Source organism: Diorhabda sublineata, chromosome 10 (assembly GCF_026230105.1).
Source record: "Diorhabda sublineata isolate icDioSubl1.1 chromosome 10, icDioSubl1.1, whole genome shotgun sequence".
NCBI lineage: Eukaryota > Metazoa > Arthropoda > Insecta > Coleoptera > Chrysomelidae > Diorhabda > Diorhabda sublineata.
In genome coordinates, this window is record NC_079483.1 from 18,962,045 (window position 1) to 18,986,163 (window position 24,119).

A 24,119-nucleotide genomic window follows, 5' to 3' on the forward strand; every position below is an offset into this window, starting at 1 on the left:
CACAAGAAATGTCAAAAGTAAATGATCTTTATCGAGGAAACTACTTACTAAATTACCAAATTACCTACTTAACAATTGAAATTGTAAATAATTTTTTCTTTCACGAATCCATTTCTATATGCAGCGAGCACGTTGCCACATCGTTTATATGTGTAAATTTTTGTTTTATTTAAAGTATTCACAGCCAATTTTATCACTCCCACCACCAACAGGTCTACGCGAATCTTTATAAAAGGAAATAATTGATAAAATTCATTGACAGATCAAAAAATAAACATTGAACGTACAAATAACAGTTAAAATTATTTTTAAATCAAATTTATTGTCTGATGATAAAGCTGTTATTTCATTTTCGGTTTTCTTACAGACTATGACTCATTCAGACGATTAGTACAAATTTAAAATTCGTCTGTCCGTTACTAAGCGTCTTAAAAACGTTCGCCCTCGATTTGTAGGCGAATTCAAGTTATAGTACAGACAAATTGAGTTTCACTTTTAAAATAATTCATTAAATATTATATTTACGTCATAACGTAAGTAATTTCGATTTACAAATTTTAGTATGGAAAAAGTATTTTTGTAATAAATTCGACTTGGTTGATTCAAAAATAATAATTTTTTTGGAATATGAGTTTTCGTGTAGAGAAATTTGAATAAGAATATATTATTCATATTCATATATTTACGTTGACAAATTTTATTATTTAACCTATTTCTTATTTTGTGAACGGATACTTTAACCCAATATTGACTGGACGATATCAATTCTACTAAACGAGCATCAGTTGAGCCAATGTTTTTGAGTTTTACTTTGACGGAATACGATTATTAACATTGCCAAATTTCCATATTTAACCTATTTCTTCTTTGAACGGAAATTTATTTAATTTATAATTCAATCCAACTTTTACTGGACTATATCGGAGCCAATGTTTTTGAATTTTACTTTGACAATTGGATGACAGAAGAAGACATAGTTGAAACATTTAACTTATTTTTCATTTAAAAAAAAACGCATTTAATTTGTACTTGAACCCAACTTTGACTGGACTATTACTATTATTAATATATTAGGAATTAGGTGAAGTAAAACGATTGGATAACTTTTCAAAGACATCTATAATTTTCTAACACATCTTTCAATAAAATAAAATGTAATTCAAGATTTTATTTATTGTCATCAAATTACAATCCTTTATTGTAGAACACGTAAGTGGGAACATCTTTATATTTCGATTTAATCTCTTCCTGAAAATAAATTCACACATTTAAACCATAATGGCAGCGACACCAGTGTTGCCAATTTTAACCCACCTGTAATTCAGTCTCCAAACTCGTAAATGCAATCGAAGCCTTCTGTTTGAAAAATGCGCAGGCTAATGGGGTCGCAAAAGTCAAACAAAGACCTAAAAATCCAACGGAAATAGGTAAATTCATCCAAGGATATCGCCGAAGAAATCCTTTTCGTTCTAGAGAGTTCATAACTATTGGAGTGAACACTGTAAATAATTAAAATATGATTTTCGCGGTTTATAAACTTTTCTAAACTTACCCATCCCCGGTAACGCCATGCAAATTCGACTAAATACTACTTGAGCTATACCACTCGTAGCTGCTGCCCTAGAATACCCTAATTTGTTATTTTGTTCATCGTACACTGGGGTTCCTTGCTTAAGTTCCCTTGAATAAACGTTTAATTATGAAATTATAATTATATCAACAATTGAGTGAAAAAATTATCAAAATTGAAATTTCTGTTTCGAATTTTATATAACATTCACAACGAACCACCATTAAATCAAACGTGTGCATAATACGCAAGCGTCATAAATCCGTTTATTTACACACTGTGTCGACTTCTTATTCAGTCTCGTTGTAACTTTCACGGTGAACAGACGTATATTTTTCGTCCAGTGTTGCCATATAATTCAGAATTTCCATAGATCTGTGAATCTTTCTGGAATTAATGCATGAATTTTTTTCTTACTATAATATTAATGTAATTTATAATACAATAGAAAAATTTAAATATATCATTGTGAATAATAAACCGATGATTTCCGTAAATAGATCTACTAAAAAATTCGTATTATTGGCAACACTGATATCAATGTTGTGTAAACTTTATACAAGATTAATATTATTATGTCTTGTAACCAAAATCAACTGTATATCAATTCTTATTTTTTTATAATTAGAATTTTATGCCAAATTTATTATCGGAAAAGTATTTTTATTAAAAATCAAAATATTGCAATGCATTTGGGTATAATGTAAACAGTACGACAACTCTGGTATCGGAAAACAATGGAAACGTTTACAGTTAACGGAAATCGGGAATGGACTCCAAATAACATCTGTTTCCGCCTACGACGTATAGTGTCATTCACAAAATATAGGAATTTTACACATGCGCAGAAAAATACTTACTGTGCTCTCATCATAGGAATATTAATGCAGTTCGCAGCTGCTACAGCCGCAAATGGAACCATTCGTCCTATTATAGACGGCATTGACTAAAATATTATTAATACAAAAAGAATAAGCAAGCCATTATTATTTTTTGGAAAAAACATGAATTTAGTACGTTCTTTAACAAAATACATTCGAAAAGATTTAAAGAAATGATAATTCTCTATGTAACATTGAAATAAAAAGGGGGCGTGGTCTAAAGCGGATATGTCGTCAAACGGAAAAGTAATGGGTTGCATATCTTACAAGTTATTACGTCAATTAGAATGTAAAATGTGTTGCATATCTTCCGAGTTATTACGTTAATGTTAACGTATGATTGGTTGTATATATATATATATATATATATATATATATATATATATATATATATATATATATCAAGTAGGTACGTTTTGTAAACAGTTACGTCAATTAGAGCGTGTTGCATGTGTTTCAAGCTGTCACCTTTCATTATTCGTGTTTTTTTTTAAATAAAAATGATTGTTCCAGTTTGTATTTTTTATTAATTATTCATTGTTTACGAATTAATCGATTGAAATAAACTCACCTTTGTTAAACTATTTAAACCCAATGCCGTCCCCACTGCACCTCCCGTAGCGCATAAATATGAGGTTATTAGTTGTCTACAAAAAATGGTTACTTTTCAAGTTCATTCCACCAAAAATTCAAATTGCGAAAATTATTTCGTAATCTTTTGTAAACCGGTAAAGAGAACAAAAAAAGTATTTAATTTGGATGAGTTTAAAAAGAGTATATAGTTATTATATACAGGGGGTTATTTTTATGATCAAAGTGTGTTGAAAATCTAGTCGATTAATGGAAATGTCAAACTTACTGATCAGTTTGTACGATGTCTCCGCTTCGATTGCTATAATTGACTAATGCGTTAAAAGATTGATTCAGCCATTGCCAAAATACTACGGCAGGTGTGCTCCTATAAAAAGTAATCATACCTCCCGTGATTACCATGTTGGAAGGTACCTGCGCCGACATCCTACCCAAAACGAACATTTTTTCACCCGTATCTGGATGAAAAGCTGAATCGTATAAATTTTTCGCTCTCCATAATTTATCTTCTGTTAAATCATCCGGTAGCGGCTCTTTACGCCTGAATAATTATATTAATAAATCAACGCTACCTTGGTGGAATTGAAGAACAAGAAAACAAAAACAAAAAACAGTTGATTTTGTAAACGATCTTATTTGATATTAACATGAAGCTCTTACAGTAAAATAACCTTGTAATTACGTTTTTATAAATTTTAATACAAATATGGAAACGATTTTAAAATAATTCAATAGATTTTTTTAAAAAATAAATCGAAATTACGTCTTATGAATAGAGTTTAATAAATGTAAATTGTCGCTATCTCTTTTTAACATTATGTCATAAGAAAGCATTTAAAGTGACGGATGTCGTTACTTACAAGATATGTACGTATGTGATTGATTCTACTGTCACAAGTTCAATAAATTTACCGATACGCTATGTTGCCAAGTTTCACTTTTTTTCGGACATTATTGGAAATAAATATATCAGATCAATTTTTTCATTAATTTTTGATTATAAATTTGTTTTATTATTTATTTTAGAATATATTTACAGAAATTGAAGAATTTACCTGTATTTCTCAACTATACATTTGGCTTCTTCTAGTTTTTTATTGGAAGCGAATACATTTAGAGGATTTGTCGTGATAAAGAAATGTTTGGCTCTTCCTATATAAGTATTTTGGTCGTATCTAGGTTCATCAATATTTATTCTATTTTTTTCGTCGTTTAATCCCATTGCACCAATGTTCTAAAAACATTAGGACCGATTATATTTGATTTTTGTCATGGAATTATATAAATAGTTATAGTAGAAGGTAAAAGATTGCATCGGTAGATGTTTTCTTCTTGTCAAAATGTTCTGAGTACGGTTACTGTCAAAATAACAATAACATTTCACCTGACAATTCGATACATAATCAGCGACCCTCGTATATTAGCAAAAATTTTATGACAGTTACTAGATGAAAAAAATATTAGCGACATATTTGACATATTCACATATAATATAATGGGAAAATTATTTATTTCTTACCTTGCGTTAACTTTCTTATTTCTAATGTCTTATGTAATTCAACACAAAATATTTGTTTGGAAATTAGTACGACTTCACATATTGATTCCTATTAAAATTTTTTGTTTTACTTGTAAATTGTTTATCAAACGTGACCTTGTGGTTATTTCAATAATCAGCGGCGGTTCATTGCGTATTTTATCCAACTCATTTTTTTTTGTACAAATTATAAGAAATAAAAAATTCATTATTAAGCAAGTAGAGACGCCTCTGTGCTTTTAATATTCAAATATCAGCAGTCATTTTTTAGTGACGCATTTGCTATTAGTAAGTACAAAAAAATTAGGTGATGAAATTTTATTCGTTTTTTGTCGTTTATATAGATGAAGATACATTAGCGTTTATTTAAATTGTACAATGCGTTGTTTTCAAAAATATTACTACAATATTGCAAATGCAAAAGTCGAGATAACTACGTCATCCATATATAATTGACATTTGACGTTTGAGTGTAGATCATAAACCTACAATATTATATTTCGATGTTTTGACGATTTTATCAAAATAAAAAGGTTAGATATTAGACGAAAAACAAAATAAATAAAAATGGTAAGTATGCAATAGCTGTAGTACACGTATATCAATGAAACAATTGGGAAAATATACGAATATGGTGTAAATAATGATAAAAATTAAATTAACCCCGCCACTGGAATAATAAACCGTTTTTATCTTGAACTTACTTATTATTATGTTGATAAATTATTAACAGATGTTGTAAATCCACAACCAATTATTATTGTCTTGGAACGTATTCGAATTTCACCACATTTATACTTTTAGATATATATATCCATTATTCTTGGTTTTTATACGAAGTTTTAAGTTACATTCACATAACTCTGAAAATAAATATTTTAGGACAATTCAGTGCTATACAAGTCTGGTAGAAATTGGGTTGTAAGATAATCTGTGGGAAAGTTATAAAAAAAGAAATACTTAACCTATAATTTTGCTTCGATCGGAATTCCATTATTCACAATAGATTTAGTTTAAGTTTTTATTTATTTGATCAACTTGTTATATAGAATTAAATTTTGAGATTACATAAACTGTACATAGTGTGAAAGAACGATGTCTGTTGTCAAGCGCGAATTTATTGATTCTGCTAATATTCTTCAGCTTCGTTTTGGAATTATGCAGTTGATTATTTAAAACAATCAAAATAGAGATGGAATTATTCATATTTTGATATTTATTAAATTGTTATTATAACTATAACCAAGCAGTGTTTTGAAATTATTTTTAATATAGTTACAATTTCTTCTTAAATTATTCGTTTGGACTTTTTACGATTGAGGTCAATGACTTTTTGTACAGGGTGGTCAGATTTATAGCTACTACTTTAATATCAATAGAAAAGCAAAGTAAAGTAGAATTATATGGGAATTGAAATATTTCAAATGATTTTATGATTTCTGTTCGTTATTTAGTGTTGACAAAATTTTCTGAAGACATTAAATAAAGAAAGAACAAAAATGTTTCGCATAATTCAAAAATCGAAAATAATATAAATTCATTGAAATCTCAGTTACCTTCGAATTAATTTAAAATCACAATAAATAGCAGGACATTTGTGTATTATGTGTATTTTCAAACTATCAATACTGCTTGAGCATGTAAAGAGTTGTTAGTTATTTTCGACAGCTGTGACCTCAAACTACACGTTTTTCATAACATTTTAGCGGGCAATTCCGCTAGCAGTAATTCTAAATTTACACACAAACAGGTGGCGTTAGACTTTGTGACGCGAAGAAAAAATAACTCACTTTAGAAATATACTTTTTATAATTTTATATATAAAAAAATTGTGGATATCATATGAAATTAATTTGCGATAAGTTAGTCATAAGATATTTACAAATATGAAGATATGTGACAACATCGCGCTTACACGTGGTCATTTTATAATAATTAGCGGTAATATACATTAATTTGTATAACATAAATGATATTTTACATGTTGTAATAAGGTTAGTATAAATATACGAAATAATTGATAATTTTAATTTACCTATTCATTTTGTTTAGATCAATCGCTATCGCTTGATATTAAGTAACCTTAAAGTGTGATTGTTATATAAACATTCGTGCTTATAGCGTCGTTGCCAGATTCTCTTGTACATAGACAAATTTATGTTATTTAATTATTTTGATTATAATTTAAATAGTTAATGAAAAATACAATATATCTAGTAATTTTTTTTTACTCGGAGAAAATATATTAAATGATTAAATATGAAAATATTAAACTTTTCGTGAAATTTGACATGTTGAAAATTATTGTTTCGACTTGACGTACATGAAGTTAGCACGCAAAAAAGAAGAAGACAGTGGAAAATACGAATGGACAAAAATAACAAAACTGGAAATAAATCATCCGAAATTTTGTGATTTACGAAAAAAAAAAATGAAAATATCGTGAGAAATATCTCATAAAAAAGGATAAAAAGGTATAAGGATTAAGTAATTTTGAACATACAGCTGCTGGTATCTTTATTTTCAAAAAAAGTATAATCAAAATGCACAACCAATTTATAAAATAAGTTTTCTTAACAAATTAGCAACTCCTAATAATACGATAAGTAATTCAACTGTATAAAATAAATTATTTTAAAAATTACATTCAAAAACAAATCTTACAAACAATAAAATTGGACGAATTTGAAAATAGAATGTATAAAGTATGGCTACCTATATTCAAAGGAACTAACAATAATATACGATAAAATTTATAAAAAAATACATTTATACCTAAAAAATGATTTTGTGGCAAATTATAGGATCCCACAGGGCCGTAACCAATTATTTACCTTTTGAAATTGAATTAAGTTACAGTACAAAGAAACTTTGTAGTAACCACCACGAAATATTCAAAATTGTTCTTAGGTCAAATTATGTTCATTTTTGTGCAATTTCCACCAGTAATCAGAACTTGTTAAACTGTTGGAAAGTGCCCCTTTTTCCTTTTATTTAGTGTGTTCTGTTACTACTTTATCTTCATATTTCTACATTTTTTCGTATTCCTTCTTTGACAATTCGTTATTTGAAGATTCTGATGTAGCGTTCAGTATATAGCATCAATTTTCTCCTTTTTTGATTAAATTATTTCACTTTAGGGAAACATTCTTTTCTATTTCATCTTTACTTTATCTTTCATTTCTTTATACTCCTTTTTTCACCATTTACGAATATATTTACACTGAAAATTTCTTTTGGTGCTATTTCAGGAATAATTTCCATTTTTTTCAATATTTCTATTAAACTTAATATATTATTACCCCAAAAAGGTGATTTTGGTGCATATTATAGGACTCCACGGGACAGTAACCAGTTTTGGCACAGCTTTTCTAGCTCATAGGGCAAATAAATGATCACGTAGTGCATCAGAAAATTATGTTCAGTTATATCACATATTTAGATACTAAAGAAACTTGTTGGATTATTAAAACCGTCCCATTTATTTTTGTTTTATTCATTGTTTGTTTTAGTCTCCATGCTTTTACATTTTTTCTTTGACAATTCTTAAATTGGAGGTCACCTTATGTCCACCAAAAAATTTCGATTAAAATTTATCCGGATTGTATACCGAATGGTACTCTCCAAAGTACAATCAATAAATTTCAAAATAAACAATTTATTTGTTCTGGAAATAAATTGTTTACTTCATCCTTCAATTTTGAAGATCCTTCGAATAGATTATTCCTTGACGGGCAAATTATTTAATACAAAAATCATTATTTAAGAGAAAAAATTGATTATTAAAAAATATTATTGCTTAGTTCCTTTTGTTATAATAAATTATGCGTTAGCAAAGTTATAAACAAGTTTTAGTTAGCTTTTTGTACACTATATATAATTGTATATATATATATATATATATATATATATATATATATATATATTCTTAAGTACCCTATATTAAAAATAAAAAAAAAATTAAACACAAAAAGCGTTTGAATGCAGCATAGATTAGATGTAATAAAGCCTGCGTTTAATATTAAACCCATTTAATGTCATTTATTTTGATACCGTCTCCAAACAAAAAATATTTTTCAAAAATTGGTAATTTAGGTGTTGTACAGGGCGAGTTTTTATTGATGGCAATAATCAATATATAGTTTATTTGAAATTATGGTTATTTTGTACAATTAATCATTTTAAATGAATGTAATTACAGTTGTATGTATTCTACAGGGTGTATTTTTACTACTGAATCAATTAATTGATTTTTTATTTGAATTTTGTGAGTGTGACAGTAGCTAAAAGTTGAATTAATACAATAAACTGGTACAAAAAATAATAAGGGCTGGAAAAATTATTAAAAATCGAAGAGAAACTAACAACGAAGGGGATAAAGGAAGAACTTTACGAGGAAATGAGAAAAATGACAAGATATAGACGAAGAAATGGGTTCAAGACATTTTAGAAGCTTTTAGAACGTTTTTGTTTGGAAATGGCGGTCAACTATGAATAATAAACCGAATTTATAAAAGAAAAAACAAAAAAATGAGAAAATAATTTGTAAATCACAGCCGCAATTAATAAAATTCGATGTTATAACAAAAATTATTGAGTTGAATATATATTCATGAGTAAAAATTTAAAAAAAAAATTATATATAAAAATTAATTAAAACAAGTTTTTATAGATTAATTGAAGAACTATTTGAGCATAATTTTAGAGTATTTCTACTCATTTTTAAGCAAATTGAAACAATTTGAATAATTGAAAAATCACATTTTTAGATATTTTGAGATTTCCAAGCCTCTGGTGATGTATCCGGAAATCGATTTAAAAAGTTAACAACATTTGGAAAATTTAAATAACCCAAAAAATTAATTTTCGAGAAAGTTACAAAATTATATCAACATATTCACAATCCTAATTGTATTTCGCAGGATGTGGATTAAAGGATATTGAAATGATTGAGTCCTATTTCAATTAACATCGAATAATTGTTTCAAATTTGCAATATTTGTATATAAAAAAATGATAGCAGACTTTAAAACACCGTTTGATTAAAAAAAAAAATAATAATTAAACTTGTACGTTTTGCATAAGTTTATCTTGTAAAAAGCTTCGCATTTCTATTTCGATCTGCAACCTGTTTCGTAAATCCTCTATGAGCTGCTGTTGTTTTTGCACTGTTTCCTCCAATATTTCCAAACGTTGCAAAATATCGACTTGACTAACGGGACTCTTCGACGTTCCCAGTTTAACTGGTGACAATTTCGGACTCGCGCCCTCCTTCGGAATAATTACAGATTGACTAGCTGATACAGGAATGTCCTTCGGTACGTGAGATATGGAATGTCGAATGTGCTTCTCGGATTCTTGCGGTATTTTAAATTTCGTATTCGGAGGTGAAACCGGCTTCGATTGCTCCACCTGAAAGATATTTACCTCTTTTTCTGTTTGTTTAATTTCCTCCTCGGTTTCTATACAAGTCATCGTTCTTTTCACTTGATTTTGCTTCATTTCTTCTAACCAAGGGGCTTTATGTTTCTCCCATTCACGTAAACGAGGTTTAACTTCAGAATCTCCAATATGCTCTTGTATTTCAGTTTCTGCATTACCGTTTGATATAGTAGGTTGATCGTCTTTATAAGCAGCGGTAGTTGGAGGACGACGACCTAAAATAATCAATTTAAAATACCCCCCTAAAAGGTTTTTAATGATATTTAAACTAACCAGGTGCTTTGACTCTTGTTGCTCTAACATCAGATAAAAGAGATCTTCTTTCTACTTGATCAAAAGCGTTTTCATAATCCGATTGTTCTTTTTGTATAATTTTACTTCCTGTTGTACCATCCACCGCATCTACAATTTTCTTTTTGATTTCGGAAAGTATACCAGCACCCGAACCGGAAGGAGATTTTTTAATTGACACCGTTGGTTTTTTACTTGGAATTGGGGGAGTTTTATTTAGTGTACTACCATCAGTATCTTTCTTTTCGGTTTTTTGTTCTAACGATTTTCTTTGGGAAGCTACCGAAACTGATTTTATGGCACCTAAAAATTAATTTATTATTGGCCTAACCATTCAACTCACTTTTTCTCAACTTATTTCGAGTAATTTAACACTTTTAACAATTATTTAGGTAGATTTTTTCCCAAACATCTCCCTTAACAAATGTATATATAGTAAGTTTGAGTTATCAGATTTAATATGAATTAAATTGTGTTTTACCTGTTTCTGCGAATGCTTTAGTTACAGATTTCCTTTCTTCTTTACTGTTATTTTTACTATCGTTATTGGAGATAAGTACGACGAAATTATCGGGAAAAAATCCAATTTTTCCGTTCAATTCTCCTTGCCACCAACCTGGATCTTGGCTTTCTTTGTTTACTATTGTTATAACATCACCTTCTTTGAAAGATAATTCGTCTTCGTTTTGAGCTTTGTAAGGATAAGTGGCTTCGCATAATAGTTTTGCTGAAACGTTCAAATTTTGTGTATTTCACTGTCCAGTACTTTAAATTTTCCATAAATATCCTATATAGACAATACTTACTTGGTTTAGAAGGCAGTTTAGGTGGTTTAGTCTCACTCTCATTTCCTATATTTACTGACGATACTCTATTCGAAGGATTAGGCTGGAAAGGAATTTCTTTCACAAAATTTGATGGGAAGACTCCTTGTTTTCCATTCAAGACACCTCTCCACCAACCTTCTTCTTCTTCTCCAATTATATCGATAATATCGCCAACCTATATATACTTTCAAGTAAATATATATTGAGATATAAAACATGAACTTACCTTCAAGTTTAATTCATCTTCGTGATCTTGATTATAAGAAAACACGACTCTACATTGCCTTATTCTCGAAACATCTTTACTATTTCTTAATACGACGGAATCCTTATCCAAAGATCGTACAAAATTATCGGGAAACATGCCTTTTTTATTATTTAACACACCTTCCCACCATCCACCTGTTTTCTTTATTACATCTTTAATGATGTCACCTTTTTTTATTGTCAGCTCGTCAGATTCTTTAGCAATATAATCATATTCTACTATTACCTCATCTGGAATTTATTTATTTTCGAACTAATTTGATATATAAATATAATTAAATTAATACGTACTCATTTTCTTCTTGCTAATATTCTCATAATTTATTTTTCACTAAAAAGAGAATTACAGCCAAGCCCAGTTAGATTAACTTATTTAATCTAATAATAAACACAATAAAATATTATCGGTCGATTTATCAATCACTTATCAAACTACATTTTAAAGATTATTAAGTACGCTGTGTTATTTGTTTCTCCAATGTGTACAAATTTCCTAACTGTCCTCTGTCCTATTTTCATTTATTTACAAAAATTGGATGACTACTCAGCTCTGTTCGTTTTTCGTAGCACATAACGGAATATATTTATTGAATTCGGTGTAAGAGACACAAACGAAAATATATGTTTGATCGTTCAGTTCTAATGTCAAAACGCGTCTACGAACCTAGTTGACCAATCAGATCGCTCAACGTCTTCAACTGTCAAATTCACTCATAATATACCGAGATATATTATAAATCTTTTTTTTTAAACCTTTTTATATATATTTTTTGATAAATTGTGTAGTTTCAGGAAACAAATACAAAATTAACGCTTCGATCTATTTCGGTCTTAATTAAAATATGACTTGACATTGACAATTTGCATACTTGTATCAATCAATAGGTCATATCGGAATGACGTCACAATTAACCGCCATCTTGTCTTGGGGGACAAATATTGCCTTATTTACATTAAAATTATGAGCAGAAATGTTTTATTTTAATTTTTTTGTTCAAAGTTACTCATTTCAATTAAAAAAACGCTCGAAACAGTCAATTCCCTATACACAAATGAAATAAACCAATTATTTCTCGTAACGTAATAAAAATCTCCACCTTTACAGACTTTTTAGACGATAAGACAACACAGCAATACCATAAATAAACTATCGATTTATTAGGTTTGAAGGTTTAAAGACGGTTCTGTCTACTAGCTTCACAATTGTTTATCAACTTATTTAAGGAAACACTGTCACTATACTTATCTTTTAATTACTTATTCAAAATTATCAATATTCTTGTAAATAATATTAAATTTTTAATCTACTATCGATTCTAAAGCAATTAAATGCGTTCATTTATTGAGAATATCAACTATGGTTGTGTGCTATTCAAGAATGTGAAAACTTACAAGGTTTTAAATTACATCAACTTGAGCATATACATACCCAGTTATCCAGTAGTGTCAGTTCATTATATTAATTACGTTAAAAATGAACAATAACAATGACTTTATTATGTTACCGAGTGCTGTTACTTTTGTTGATAATAGAGTAAGTTTTTATAAAATAAAGTTTTTTATTTGCCAATTTTATTTAGGATTTCCAAACATTTTCAACTAAACAACAATCTCTGCGTGAACAAGTCAATTGAAAATACATAAGCATGTTGTTATTTTTTTTAAACCTAACACATAGGCGGCGTTATTTTTAGATTTAAAAAATTTCTATCGTATATTGTGATTTTTTATTTGTTTTTAGTTGTGTTATAATGGACAAAACTGTGAAATGATTCCGCTGTCATTGGCTAATATTTATGGATCGAAAGTAGAAAGTTTAGATTTAAGTTATAACGAATTAGTTAGTATACGAGGAATTGAGGAATTTAGGAATCTAAAGGAATTGATACTTGATAATAATCAACTAACTGATCAAATTGTCATTCCTTATTTACCGGAATTGCATACTTTATCTTTAAATAAAAATAAGGTACGTTCTTCAATATACACATTTTTGACAGATTGTAGGACAATACTCGAACGTAGTTTTTCCAATTATTTATATTTACTTTGTATTCATTAACACATAAATACATTTTACGTGTTTATATATTAACAAAAGTGTTTATAGCAGATTATTCTTGACCTCAGATATGATTCTTTCGCGTTTACGTCCATTGACCTCTAATTATTTTCCCACAAAAAACCATTCATCACAAGTTTTTATTTGTATGTTAACTATAACGTATTTTCATTTTGAATAATAATATTCGTATTAGTCCAGTCAAATTGGATATGTTTTTAGATTGAAGACCTTCCTTTGTTACTTTCTAAAATAAATACAAATTTACCGAAGCTAACGTTTCTCAGTTTGATTGGTAATAAGGCATGTACTAACGAACTATCCGGAAATGAAAACGATGAAAAAGATTATCAAAGATACAGGTATATCATTGTAGAGTTATTTTCTTCATATGATCAAAATTCGAGTTCAATTTTAATAATTCTAACCTAAAAAAAGATATTACACTCTCAATAAGTCGTGTCACTGTCACACAGATGGCGCTGTCATTGTCAAATCCATATGACGTTTATGAACTTTCAAAAAACAAACGCGTCGATGATTCAGAGTAGTGTTCAGCCATGTTTACACGAAATAAATCAGATTTTTTGCAAAAAAATGTGTTTTTCTTAGTTAGTCACACGACTTATTGATTCATGTCATTTCAAAGGTTTTTAGAATCTTGAATTTTTGTTTTTTCTTACCGTGGATATTATATTATTTTACTATATAGGTGTTACGTACTGTATCATCTTCCGAATTTGAAATTTTTGGATTCGAGGAAAGTTGGAGAATTGGAAAAATGCGAGGCGAAACGTCGGGGAAAATTTATGAACGTTATAAGACCATGTGTATCAATACCGTTTATAGATGTGAATGAATTGTGCTATAATAGTACGACGAATGCATTTAATCCACTTCCGAGAACTCTTAGAAATCCAGACGACTATAAGGGTAATAAATAAAAAATTATTTAAGTCTAGTTTATATTTAAATAATTCAATTCTGAATGATCAGAACGAAGAAAAAAATGGATCATTGCAATTTATTTTATTAGGACATTTTTAGGTGCATATGGAAAATGTCAATATCGTTACAGTGGAAAACATTCGGAAGGAAATCGATTTATTTCAAATAAAGATTTATGAATTTTTTTATTATATTTTATTATTTTGTAATAAAAAATTTCTCATATAAAATTGTATTATTTAGAAATCGTCTCTTAATATTTAAAACAATTGAAGTAGCACAAAATTTTACATCCCCAAAATTTTTTAATATCCTTCTTTTTGTTCTTAGTTCTATTGACATTTGTATCTAATGATAACTTGCTTAAGGTTATTTCGGAATGACGTCACAATCGGCCGCCATATTGATTTGAGAGACAAGCATTATGTTATTTACATTAAAACTAATTCATTTTTTTAATAAAGGATATTAATTTCAATAAAAAAAACGCCCTAAACATTTAATTTTTTATAGACAAATGAACAAAATTCTTTGTTAATCCACTAAGACATTATAAAAATTTTTCCTTCCTTTCGTTATTAGTTCTTTTAAGCTAGTGTTGTTTGTAATCTAGCTCTGGTGTAACACTTTAAACAGAGCAGCTATTCGATTCGTCGTTATGCTTCAGAATGTTCGGAGCCACTATGAACCAAACAATAACAAAAGTAATGGAGGTTATAAAATAATGTAAGGAATTATGTATATTAGAAATTTTATTAAATTATGAATTTAACTTCAGATTAACGATTAATACAAGAAAACTAAAAAATGGAAAATAAACAGAACAATCCATTTAACTCGGGTAAATATTGTGATAAAATATTTGTGATATACAATTTGAAACAAAAGTATTTATTTCAGATACATACTTTTTAATACAAAAGTTTTTATCGTCTGGTTTATTAAAGAAAACATTAAAGGTTCGTATAACTAAAAATTTTAGTACATTATTTCTAAATAAATGTTTGTAGGTGTTTAATGAAGAGCTCGAGGAACAAAAGGTATGTAAGATTTATTTTACGATGATAAAGTTGTTTAATAAATATAAAATTTTGTTTTCTACACGAATTAATTTAGATTTTACCACCCCGAATTGATTGGGAAGGCAATAAACATGATAGAACAGTCGAGGATATGGTTGGACAATTTCCTAATATCCGACAGGATTACTTATTACATCTTTGTCATTTAGCTATGCAGTCTTTTCAAGAAAGAGAAGCTTTAAGTAAAAATAAATCTTTTTTAAGCTTTAGGCCGAATGCGTACCATAAAAATGGCGCTTTGACCAATTTCAGACAATGTTATAATTATGTTACTAGAATACACTCAGCCCCGATTCAAAACGTGAATGTGTCTTTCAATTTAGGTAAGTTTGAGTTACTTAGAGCTTTTAACAATTTCCTTGCCTTGGAATTCTGATATTCAAGATTTATGGTTACACTAAAAAAATTAAATAAAAGCAAATAATTGCATTTGAAGGAACTTTATTTGAGTTAAGGGGAATTTTTAACAATTTCCTAGCCTTGGAATTCTGATATTCTTGATTTATGGTTACAGTTTTAAGGAAAAAAATTACATAAAAGCGAATAATTGCACATTATGTTGTAGTAAATTCATTAAGAGGTAGAGAAATATCAGGACCTCTCACAAGACACCGGACAGTTAGCCCAAATTTATTTCAATCCATGCAAATTCAAAGAACAACCATTGGGCATCTTTCTGCTGTATTTTGTCTACTTTTTGACCATTCAGGAAAATATATTATAACGGTAAAACAATTTTAATATAAAAAAGTTATTTTTCTAATGGATTGAAACTAATTTTAGGGGGCAGATGATTTATTAATAAAACTGTGGTCGTCTCGTACTGGTCGATTAATTTCCGTATTCAGAGGAGCATCTGCAGAAATAACTGACATTGCTATCAATTCCGAAAACACTCTATTAGCCTCCGGTTCGATAGATAGAATTTTAAGGGTGTGGAATTTACAGAACGGAGCACCGGTCGCAGTCTTACCCGGCCATAATGGTATGATAACATCAATAAGTTTCTGCCCTACGCCATGTTGGGATATAAGGTACTTAATCAGTACTAGCACTGATGGTTCCATAGCGTTTTGGCCGTATACTTACGAATCAGGAATTAAAGTAGAATTTAGGTAGGATTCTATTTTACAGACACACGATTATTTCTCATTAAAATATTTTTTTATACAGAAACAATCCGATTATGTATCAAGAGAAGATCCGACCGGGACAAGCTCAAATGATATGTTCATCGTTTAGTCCCGGTGGTACTTTCTTGGCAACTGGTTCAGCAGATCATCACGTTAGAGTTTATTACATGAAAGGAGACGAAGGACCTCACAGAATCCTCGAAATGGAAGCTCACAGTGATCGAGTCGATTCGATTCAGTGGGCGCATTCCGGTTTAAAATTTCTTTCAGGAAGTAAAGACGGTATGGCGATTATATGGTGGTTTGAAAAACAGCAATGGAAGAGCTTGCATCTGGATATGACCACCAAGTTAGTAAAGTAAGTTAGCACTTTAATTTTTTATATATAAACTACTAAAATTTTTTATCTTTATTTTAGTTCGACTAATGTACAAGAAGTTGATTCGAAAAAATTGAAAGTTACCATGGTTTGTTGGAACAAATCTGATTATTGGGTGGTAACAGCAGTCAGCGACCATACCCTGAAAATATGGACGGCTGATGATGGTCAATTAGTTAAAGTACTAACAGGACACGTCGATGAAATATACGTATTAGAAGCTCATCCTCAGGATAATAACGTTATCCTTTCGGCTGGACACGACGGTCAGTTGTTTATTTGGGATATATCAAAAGGAGAAATAGTCTTCAATTATCTAAATAGAGTGGACGGACAAGGATTCGGGGCTATCTATGATGTAAAATGGAGCCCTGACGGTTCTGTAATAGCCGCATCTGATTCCCATGGACATATCTTGATATTCGGTTTTGGAAATGGTAGTCCGTTTTTCCAACAAGTAAGTACTATTTTGTCATATCCTTTTCCATTAATTTGGAAGTGTAAACTATACCATTTAGTCTTCAATACCTTATTTTTTGAATCGATTGTATTATCCTGCCTGGCCTTTCCTCAGTTTACCTACCCCAATTATTTTCCTTGGAAGCTTAAACAATTTGATAAGCGATTTTGGTCAATTTCCAGTTGAATTCATCAATTGAAAGTAGTAAAAGGTGATATTTGAATTATTTTGTAGCTTCCTATGGAACTTTTCTTTCATACGGATTACAGACCACTGGTACGCGATACAAATCATCATGTCTTAGATGAACAAACTCAAATTCCACCACATTTAATGCCTCCCCCTTTTTTGGTAGATATAGACGGTAATCCGTATCCTCCTATGCTACAAAGATTAGTACCGGGTAGAGAAACGTGTAACGTTGATCAATTGGTACCTAATATAGTTATAGGGAATGAAGGTGAGATTTTGTTTATCGGGAAAGTCTATGGATCTCGATGTAATTTTGTGTAATTGTTGTATAAATCATTTCAGGTTCACAAGAAGTGATACAGGATCTACCACAAAATCATCTCGTTGCTATTGAGAGGAACCAGTCGGAAGAGTTGAGAGAAAATTCGTCTTTCAGACCCGGACGTCGATCTTCGTGAGTATCAGTTCATCTTCAGTACCCAACTTTTTACCTATACTTCACGTTTAATATTTTTTGAGTTTTGATGTCTAATATCCATAGTAGTTCAAATGTACCTTTCACAAAAAGGGCTACAACTGTATAGTGTCATCTATATCTCACATATATTAGTAGTTCGAATTTAACTTTTCAAAAAGAAACTTAGATAAATTTTAATAGTTCAAAAGTATCTTTATAGCAAAAAGACTTTGGATTGGGTTAAAACTCTAGATTCCACATATATAACTAGTTCGAATGTATCTTTCTCAAATAAGAACTGTAATTGCATATTCCACAATTATTAGTAGTTCAAATGTATCTTATTCAAAAGGAGACTTTGGGCAGGATTAAAACTGATGATTCTATGAATATTAGTAGTTCTAATGTATCTTTCTCTAAAGCAAGGTTTGGACGAGGTGAGAACTATTTATTCCACAAATAGTAGTTCAAATATATTCTTTCTTTTTAAAAGGGGGATCTGAAACGAAATCAAACTTTATAGTACATACATTTTATTAGCTCAAATATATCTCTATAAAAAGGAGCCCCTGGAAAGCGTTACTACTGTGCCACAAATATCAGTAGTTCAAATGTATCCTATTCAAAAGGAAACTTTTGACGGGAATAAAATCGTTGTTTCCACAAATATTAGTAGTTCAAATGTATATCTCTTAAATAGAAACTTTAATTGCAAACTAAATAAATTTTGATAGTTCAAATGCATCTTTTTCGAAAAGGAAATCTTTGGACGGGATTAAAACTGCAGATTACACAAATATCAATAGTTCAAATAGATCTTTTTCGAAATGGGAACCTCTCAAGATTCAAACTGTACATTCTGGTAGTTCAAACGCATCTTTCCCAAAAAGTAACTTCAAACTATATTAAATAAATTTTGGTAGTTCAAATATATATTTCTCGGAAGCAGACAGGATTAAAACTGTTGATTCCACAAATATTAGTAGGTCAAATATATCTTTTTCAAAAAAGGGACTTTTACTTAAGTAATATAGATAACTACATAAAAATACAGTAATTGAAGGAAACATCAATTGGTTATATTTTTATCCGATAGATGACAACGGTAGTGCTTCCATTATTAATGAAATATTCCAAGCCTAGTTGTCATATCAGTGGATAAATCTGGAATAATGTAATTATTTCCAAATATTCAAAATATAAAAGTTGATAAAAATGAAAAGTACATTCATAAACTACATAAGAAAATTTACAGAACAAGTTTTTTCATTTTATTACTAATGAATTAATCTTTTATCTATCAACAAACAATAATATAAACTCTTTATGAATTACATGTTCTATAAACAATGTTTTAATTGTGTAGTCTATACAAAACTTTCTAATCTGATAATATCGTAGGTTGCAGATGCTGTTTGAATAATAAATTTTCTGTAACGTCAAATAGATAATTATATAGGTGTTTGCTGTTACTTTTATATTTTTAGAACTTTTACTAAAAATGAGACAACGTCGCAAACTCATTTGAAAACAGTCAGTCGCCATCTTCAATTCTCCGTGTTCAGACAGACCAGTTGCAAGTGAGACAGAAAGAGTGGTATATTTAGAAGTGGATTTGTACTGAGTGTCGTTTATTTTAAGTGTAGTGAATCGTGTGATTTGTGGCGAATATTTTACGAAAATGGAAGCTATCTTAACTGGTTCTCAGCTGTAGCTTGACATTACGTGGTGAGTAACCGTTCTTCGAAATTATTGAAACTACCAAGTGTACTTGCAGCAATACCTGTTAAATTTAAAAAACCTCAAATTTCAATCAATTTGCATATCCTAATATCCAATTTATTTACATAATTTGAGTTAATTTTGATATATCTTTAGTTGATTGATTTGTTATTATTTTGGTTAGACAAGGTAAGCGACTGTTTGTGACATATACCTCATGCTTCTCTTAGCTACTCGATGATTTAGTATTATGGAATGTGTTAAAAAGTGAACCATTTGAGATAAATTACCATTATTCAACTTTTATATGGGTCGTAAGTATTGAAAGTATTCACAAATTCAGTTGTCATATATTTTCAATATCGTTCCTTATTGAATGTGTAAATATTTGTTTTTTATTTTGATAAGAACGCGTCATGTTTTAATGATAGCAGAAAATAAATAAGATTTCAACTGCTTGAATTATTGCATAAAAATTAAGTAGTATTACAGTTACTAGAAAAAAATCTTCAGTTATATTATGAATTAGTTTGGAATACAATAGACATTAGTGTTAATACGACGAGGGCACAGATAAATATTAACAGACGTATTTGAGACACTTAATATTGGAAACCCTACAATAAAACTGATTTACCTTATAATTTGTTGATTAAGGGTTTTCAAACATTACAAAATTTTGGTAGAAACATGATATGGGTTAACATCAAGATTTCTTATCTTTTTTTCACTTGACATTTTATATATGGGGCCGAGAAACTAATTTAACTTTATAGAATTCTAAAAATCGGATTTAAATCACGACAGCTGGAAAAGGAAATATTAAAAATCTATTGGTATAAAGTATCATGTTCCAAATTTTATTTAAAAATACTTAATACTAGTTTATTAGGAGTGAAAACTATTTAAAATAATCTTTGAAAAAATAAAAATTTATTTGAATGTGTAATAGAAATATTCAATCATTACTTATAGACAGATAAATCAAAGTATAAGAAGTGCGAAGTCAGTAAAAACAAATCAATTTTGTTGGTTATACTGATTACCTACTCAGAATCAAAATTTGTTAGCTTCACAGTTTTGGGATTGCTTAAAATTTGTTGGGCATGAACTTTTCTGCTATAGTAATTACCTACAGAGCCATCAGCCACTTTTTTGAAAAAATATAATGTAATTGAATTTTGCCATTTGGTAAAATAAAATCATTTGAAAGAGATACATATCCAAGTTGCGTTATATCATAAATTTGATAAGATTTTATGAACAAATTTCCGAAAATACAGTTTGCGAGAAATATTAGTGAAACTGTATTACCTAAAGGGTTACAAAAATGAGTTATATTCAACATATTCATGATAAAAACATTCTTGATAAAAGTTTTTTCAATTTCTTTCTATATAGTGTTAATCACTAGACCAGAATTCAAATTAAGAATCAGTAGTTGATAATTATTAGTATTTCAAATAACTCCTACTTAAATGTATCTCCTGTGTGTGATTTTTAATTTATCTGATTGACTTTCAAGCATCACTTAAATCTGATAATTTATTCTAGTAGTTCACACTCAATAAATTACTGAACCTTTCAAGTATAAACAAGTACTTCTTTCTGGTAACAAAAAGTAATATATCTATATATTTACATTACTACAAGCCTTTAATGCTCATGATTTATTTTTTTTCTCATCTGATTTCACAATTCTCCTCCACAGATTGGGATTCAGTACTTTTACACTCCCAATTCAATTCTACCTCTCTAATATCCTTCATAACTTCATCCAATCAATTTTTTGAGCCTCTCCTCCTCCTCAATGATCTTTTATGCAAATCTATTTCCCGAAATCGTTTTAGTATGTCCCAACCATCTTTTTCTTTGGGATTTTATTTATCTTGTTATTTATACAAATTCTTTGTGAGTTTTTCTTCTCCAAAGTCCTTCATTTGTTCTTTTCCAAAAATTTTTTTCGATACTTTCCTTTTCCATATAGTCAGTTTTGTTTCTTCAGCATTTGTTGCTTTTCGGCCCATGTTTCATTTTCGTATGTAACTGTTAGTCATATTGTTTGGTTATATATATATATATATATATATATATATATATATATATATATATATATATATATAAATATAAATTATAATTTTAATTGCTCTAGATAACTCCTTTGATCTTATCTATTAACTTAATGATCACAAGGCTTTACTTCCTTTGGATAATCTCTTATTTATTTTTGTCAGCTCTTCAGTTTTTATTTGCAGTGTTACTCCCAGTTATTAGAATCCTCATGAACTTTTTCTATTTTATTATTATTATTATTTGTCCTTTTCCACTTTAATTTCTATGTATCTCTTTGTACCAATTAAATTTTGTCTTAAAACCATATACTTTTTTCCTCGTTATTTATTCTTAATCCATAATTTTTTCCAGTCTCTTTTAGTTTACAAAATTTCTTTATTTGTTCTGGTTATTGAAGCTAAATTCCTTGAAACTTCCTTGGTATTTGCTCTTCATTCCAAATTTTCCTCATTATTCTGCATATTCTTTTCTATATTTGATAATTTATGTTGGTACCCCATTCGTTCCTGCACTCTTTGGTTTTTCTGTCAGATCTAAGATCTCTTTATTACTTGGTTCCACCACGAAGTCCCCATTTTCCAGAAAAAGTAATACGTCTGAAAATAAATGGGAAATAATCACCTCAACAATTGAAAAATATGAAAAGAAATCCTGCTAAAACACATCATGGCCTTAGAGTTATCCTTTTGAAACAAGCTAAAGAAACAATTGTGGGTCTTCTATATTTATACTCACAGAGGACAAAAAAATGTTCACTGGAATATATTTCCTGTCAAAAAAGAACCTAGTGGTAGTGCATTTAGTAATGAAGTCAAATAAACCAGGAAAACTGGGTAATAACATGTGGTTGGCTTTAAAATATCTATAAAAAAAAAACTTTAAGAAAGGATTAAAAAGAAACAACAAAAATAAACGTGATTCATTCATATTTGGGAAGTGAAGGCATGGTTAGATTCGTAGATAATCTAGATGATCTAAGTCTGGAACATACATCAGAAAGTTGAATGTTTATCTTCAGAGACCGAAAGTTTTGTATGATTAATTAAAAAATATAACGGGCATTGTGATGGTTTGTGTAGTGGTAGTACCTAGTTTCTAGTGCATTCTTCATGATTATCATCAATGGTTCCATAAATTTCAATTTTGTAATATATAGATAACTTTCATATAATGAAGTAGAAATTGAGAAATGTATCGATGATTCAAATTCTCAGTTTAACCTTAACGACAATGATGCAAACACGATCCAGTTACCTCAAATAAACAGTATATTAGAACTGCTAAAGGGTGTTTTATGTTTTGAACGCAAAATGGTTTGTTACAATTAATCATTATGCTGTTATTTTCATTTATTGTCCACTAGTAGTACCCACTTGTGTTAACTACCGAGATTTCTTAAAAAGGGTTTCTGTTACCGACGCGCCACGTTCTGGACGACCGTTATCAGTAACAATTAGCGAAAATATGGAAACAGTAGCGCTGGCGTTAGTTGAACCAATCTGCAGTGCGGCTATAGGGAAAACTTCGTTTATACGTCATTTCATACAGGATGGAGCTTCGCCGTACTAGGCATTATGGGTCCGGGAGTACCTTAATATTCATTTTGGAGAATAGATAGGGGCAGACGAGGATCCAATGAGTGGCTTTTCTACGGACAACGCACCCTTCCCGACCTCCGAACTTAAAATGCTTTGCCGTACCTGCCTCTACGTTGAGAAACGTTGTCGCAAATGCATTGGTCAAGGGTGGGCATCAATTTGAACACTTACAGTAACCCTTTTTCGAATCCCTTTTGTAATTTCTTTTAATAAATTCATCATTACGCTGCATTTTTTCTCTTATCACACTCCTCCGGCAGGAGTCTCTGATAACTGATTCTCAGATGGGGTGAACAATTAATATTATCAAGATAAGGCCGGGACTTATCCATGTATATCCGGGATGGTTGCAGCCCTCAACTGGATTCCCAAATAAAGGAGTGAGTTGAATCCTTTGTTATTGAAACTCCCAACTTGAGAGCCGTAGAACTGCGGGAAAAAAAAAATAAAATGAGGATGGAAACGGGAACACAGATGGAAATTACTGAAGAAGGAACGAGTAGAAAGAACAGATTTGAAGAAAAATGAGCTCATACTCTAACATGTGAAAAAACTGAATTTATATTTTCTTAAAATATAACCAAACAGGAATATGTTCTATTCTATA

The 24,119-nt window shown here is 29.5% G+C and overlaps 5 protein-coding genes across 8 annotated transcripts in view; 3 read left to right on the forward strand and 2 right to left on the reverse strand.

Annotated features, from left to right (window-relative positions):
• Positions 1–1,093: 1,093 nt before the first annotated feature.
• On the reverse strand, positions 1,094–6,704 carry LOC130449471 (sideroflexin-1). 4 transcript variants are annotated; one of them, XM_056787315.1, is made up of 9 exons: positions 6,615–6,704; positions 5,284–5,442; positions 4,098–4,276; positions 3,311–3,583; positions 3,023–3,098; positions 2,431–2,516; positions 1,553–1,680; positions 1,315–1,499; positions 1,094–1,248 (listed from the first exon to the last, which is right to left on the reverse strand). In XM_056787315.1, the coding sequence occupies exons 3-9, from the start codon at positions 4,262–4,264 to the stop codon at positions 1,186–1,188; spliced, it is 978 nt and encodes a 325-aa protein (XP_056643293.1). In that variant the 5' UTR covers positions 4,265–4,276; positions 5,284–5,442; positions 6,615–6,704; the 3' UTR covers positions 1,094–1,185. The 4 variants fall into 4 exon arrangements, with proteins under 4 accessions (XP_056643293.1, XP_056643291.1, XP_056643290.1 ...); XM_056787313.1 differs by lacking the exon at positions 6,615–6,704 and adding an exon at positions 6,136–6,362; XM_056787312.1 differs by lacking the exon at positions 6,615–6,704 and adding an exon at positions 5,545–6,278.
• Positions 6,705–7,072: 368 nt separating this feature from the next.
• LOC130449470 (SH3 domain-containing kinase-binding protein 1-like) lies at positions 7,073–12,064 on the reverse strand. The gene is made up of 6 exons (XM_056787310.1): positions 11,698–12,064; positions 11,366–11,637; positions 11,119–11,314; positions 10,794–11,039; positions 10,295–10,615; positions 7,073–10,236 (listed from the first exon to the last, which is right to left on the reverse strand). Exons 1-6 carry the CDS (start codon positions 11,699–11,701, stop codon positions 9,641–9,643), a joined length of 1,635 nt encoding a protein of 544 aa, XP_056643288.1. The 5' UTR covers positions 11,702–12,064; the 3' UTR covers positions 7,073–9,640.
• A 540-nt stretch (positions 12,065–12,604) lies between these two features.
• On the forward strand, positions 12,605–14,646 carry LOC130449472 (leucine-rich melanocyte differentiation-associated protein-like). The gene is made up of 5 exons (XM_056787316.1): positions 12,605–12,940; positions 13,148–13,375; positions 13,691–13,830; positions 14,181–14,401; positions 14,516–14,646. The coding sequence occupies exons 1-5, from the start codon at positions 12,881–12,883 to the stop codon at positions 14,593–14,595; spliced, it is 729 nt and encodes a 242-aa protein (XP_056643294.1). The 5' UTR covers positions 12,605–12,880; the 3' UTR covers positions 14,596–14,646.
• Positions 14,647–15,097: 451 nt separating this feature from the next.
• On the forward strand, positions 15,098–18,169 carry LOC130449588 (bromodomain and WD repeat-containing protein 3-like). Its single transcript, XM_056787515.1, has 10 exons — positions 15,098–15,257; positions 15,317–15,375; positions 15,427–15,456; positions 15,533–15,821; positions 16,064–16,224; positions 16,282–16,613; positions 16,672–16,989; positions 17,050–17,467; positions 17,705–17,930; positions 18,005–18,169. The coding sequence occupies exons 1-10, from the start codon at positions 15,224–15,226 to the stop codon at positions 18,118–18,120; spliced, it is 1,983 nt and encodes a 660-aa protein (XP_056643493.1). The 5' UTR covers positions 15,098–15,223; the 3' UTR covers positions 18,121–18,169.
• Positions 18,170–22,552: 4,383 nt separating this feature from the next.
• The window catches only part of LOC130449869 (leucine-rich melanocyte differentiation-associated protein-like), a 3,190-nt gene continuing 1,623 nt past the window's right edge, over positions 22,553–24,119 (forward strand). The window contains exon 1 of the mRNA XM_056787914.1: positions 22,553–22,624. Coding sequence (XP_056643892.1) covers positions 22,553–22,624 — 72 coding nt within the window. The remainder of the gene's footprint in view (positions 22,625–24,119) is intronic.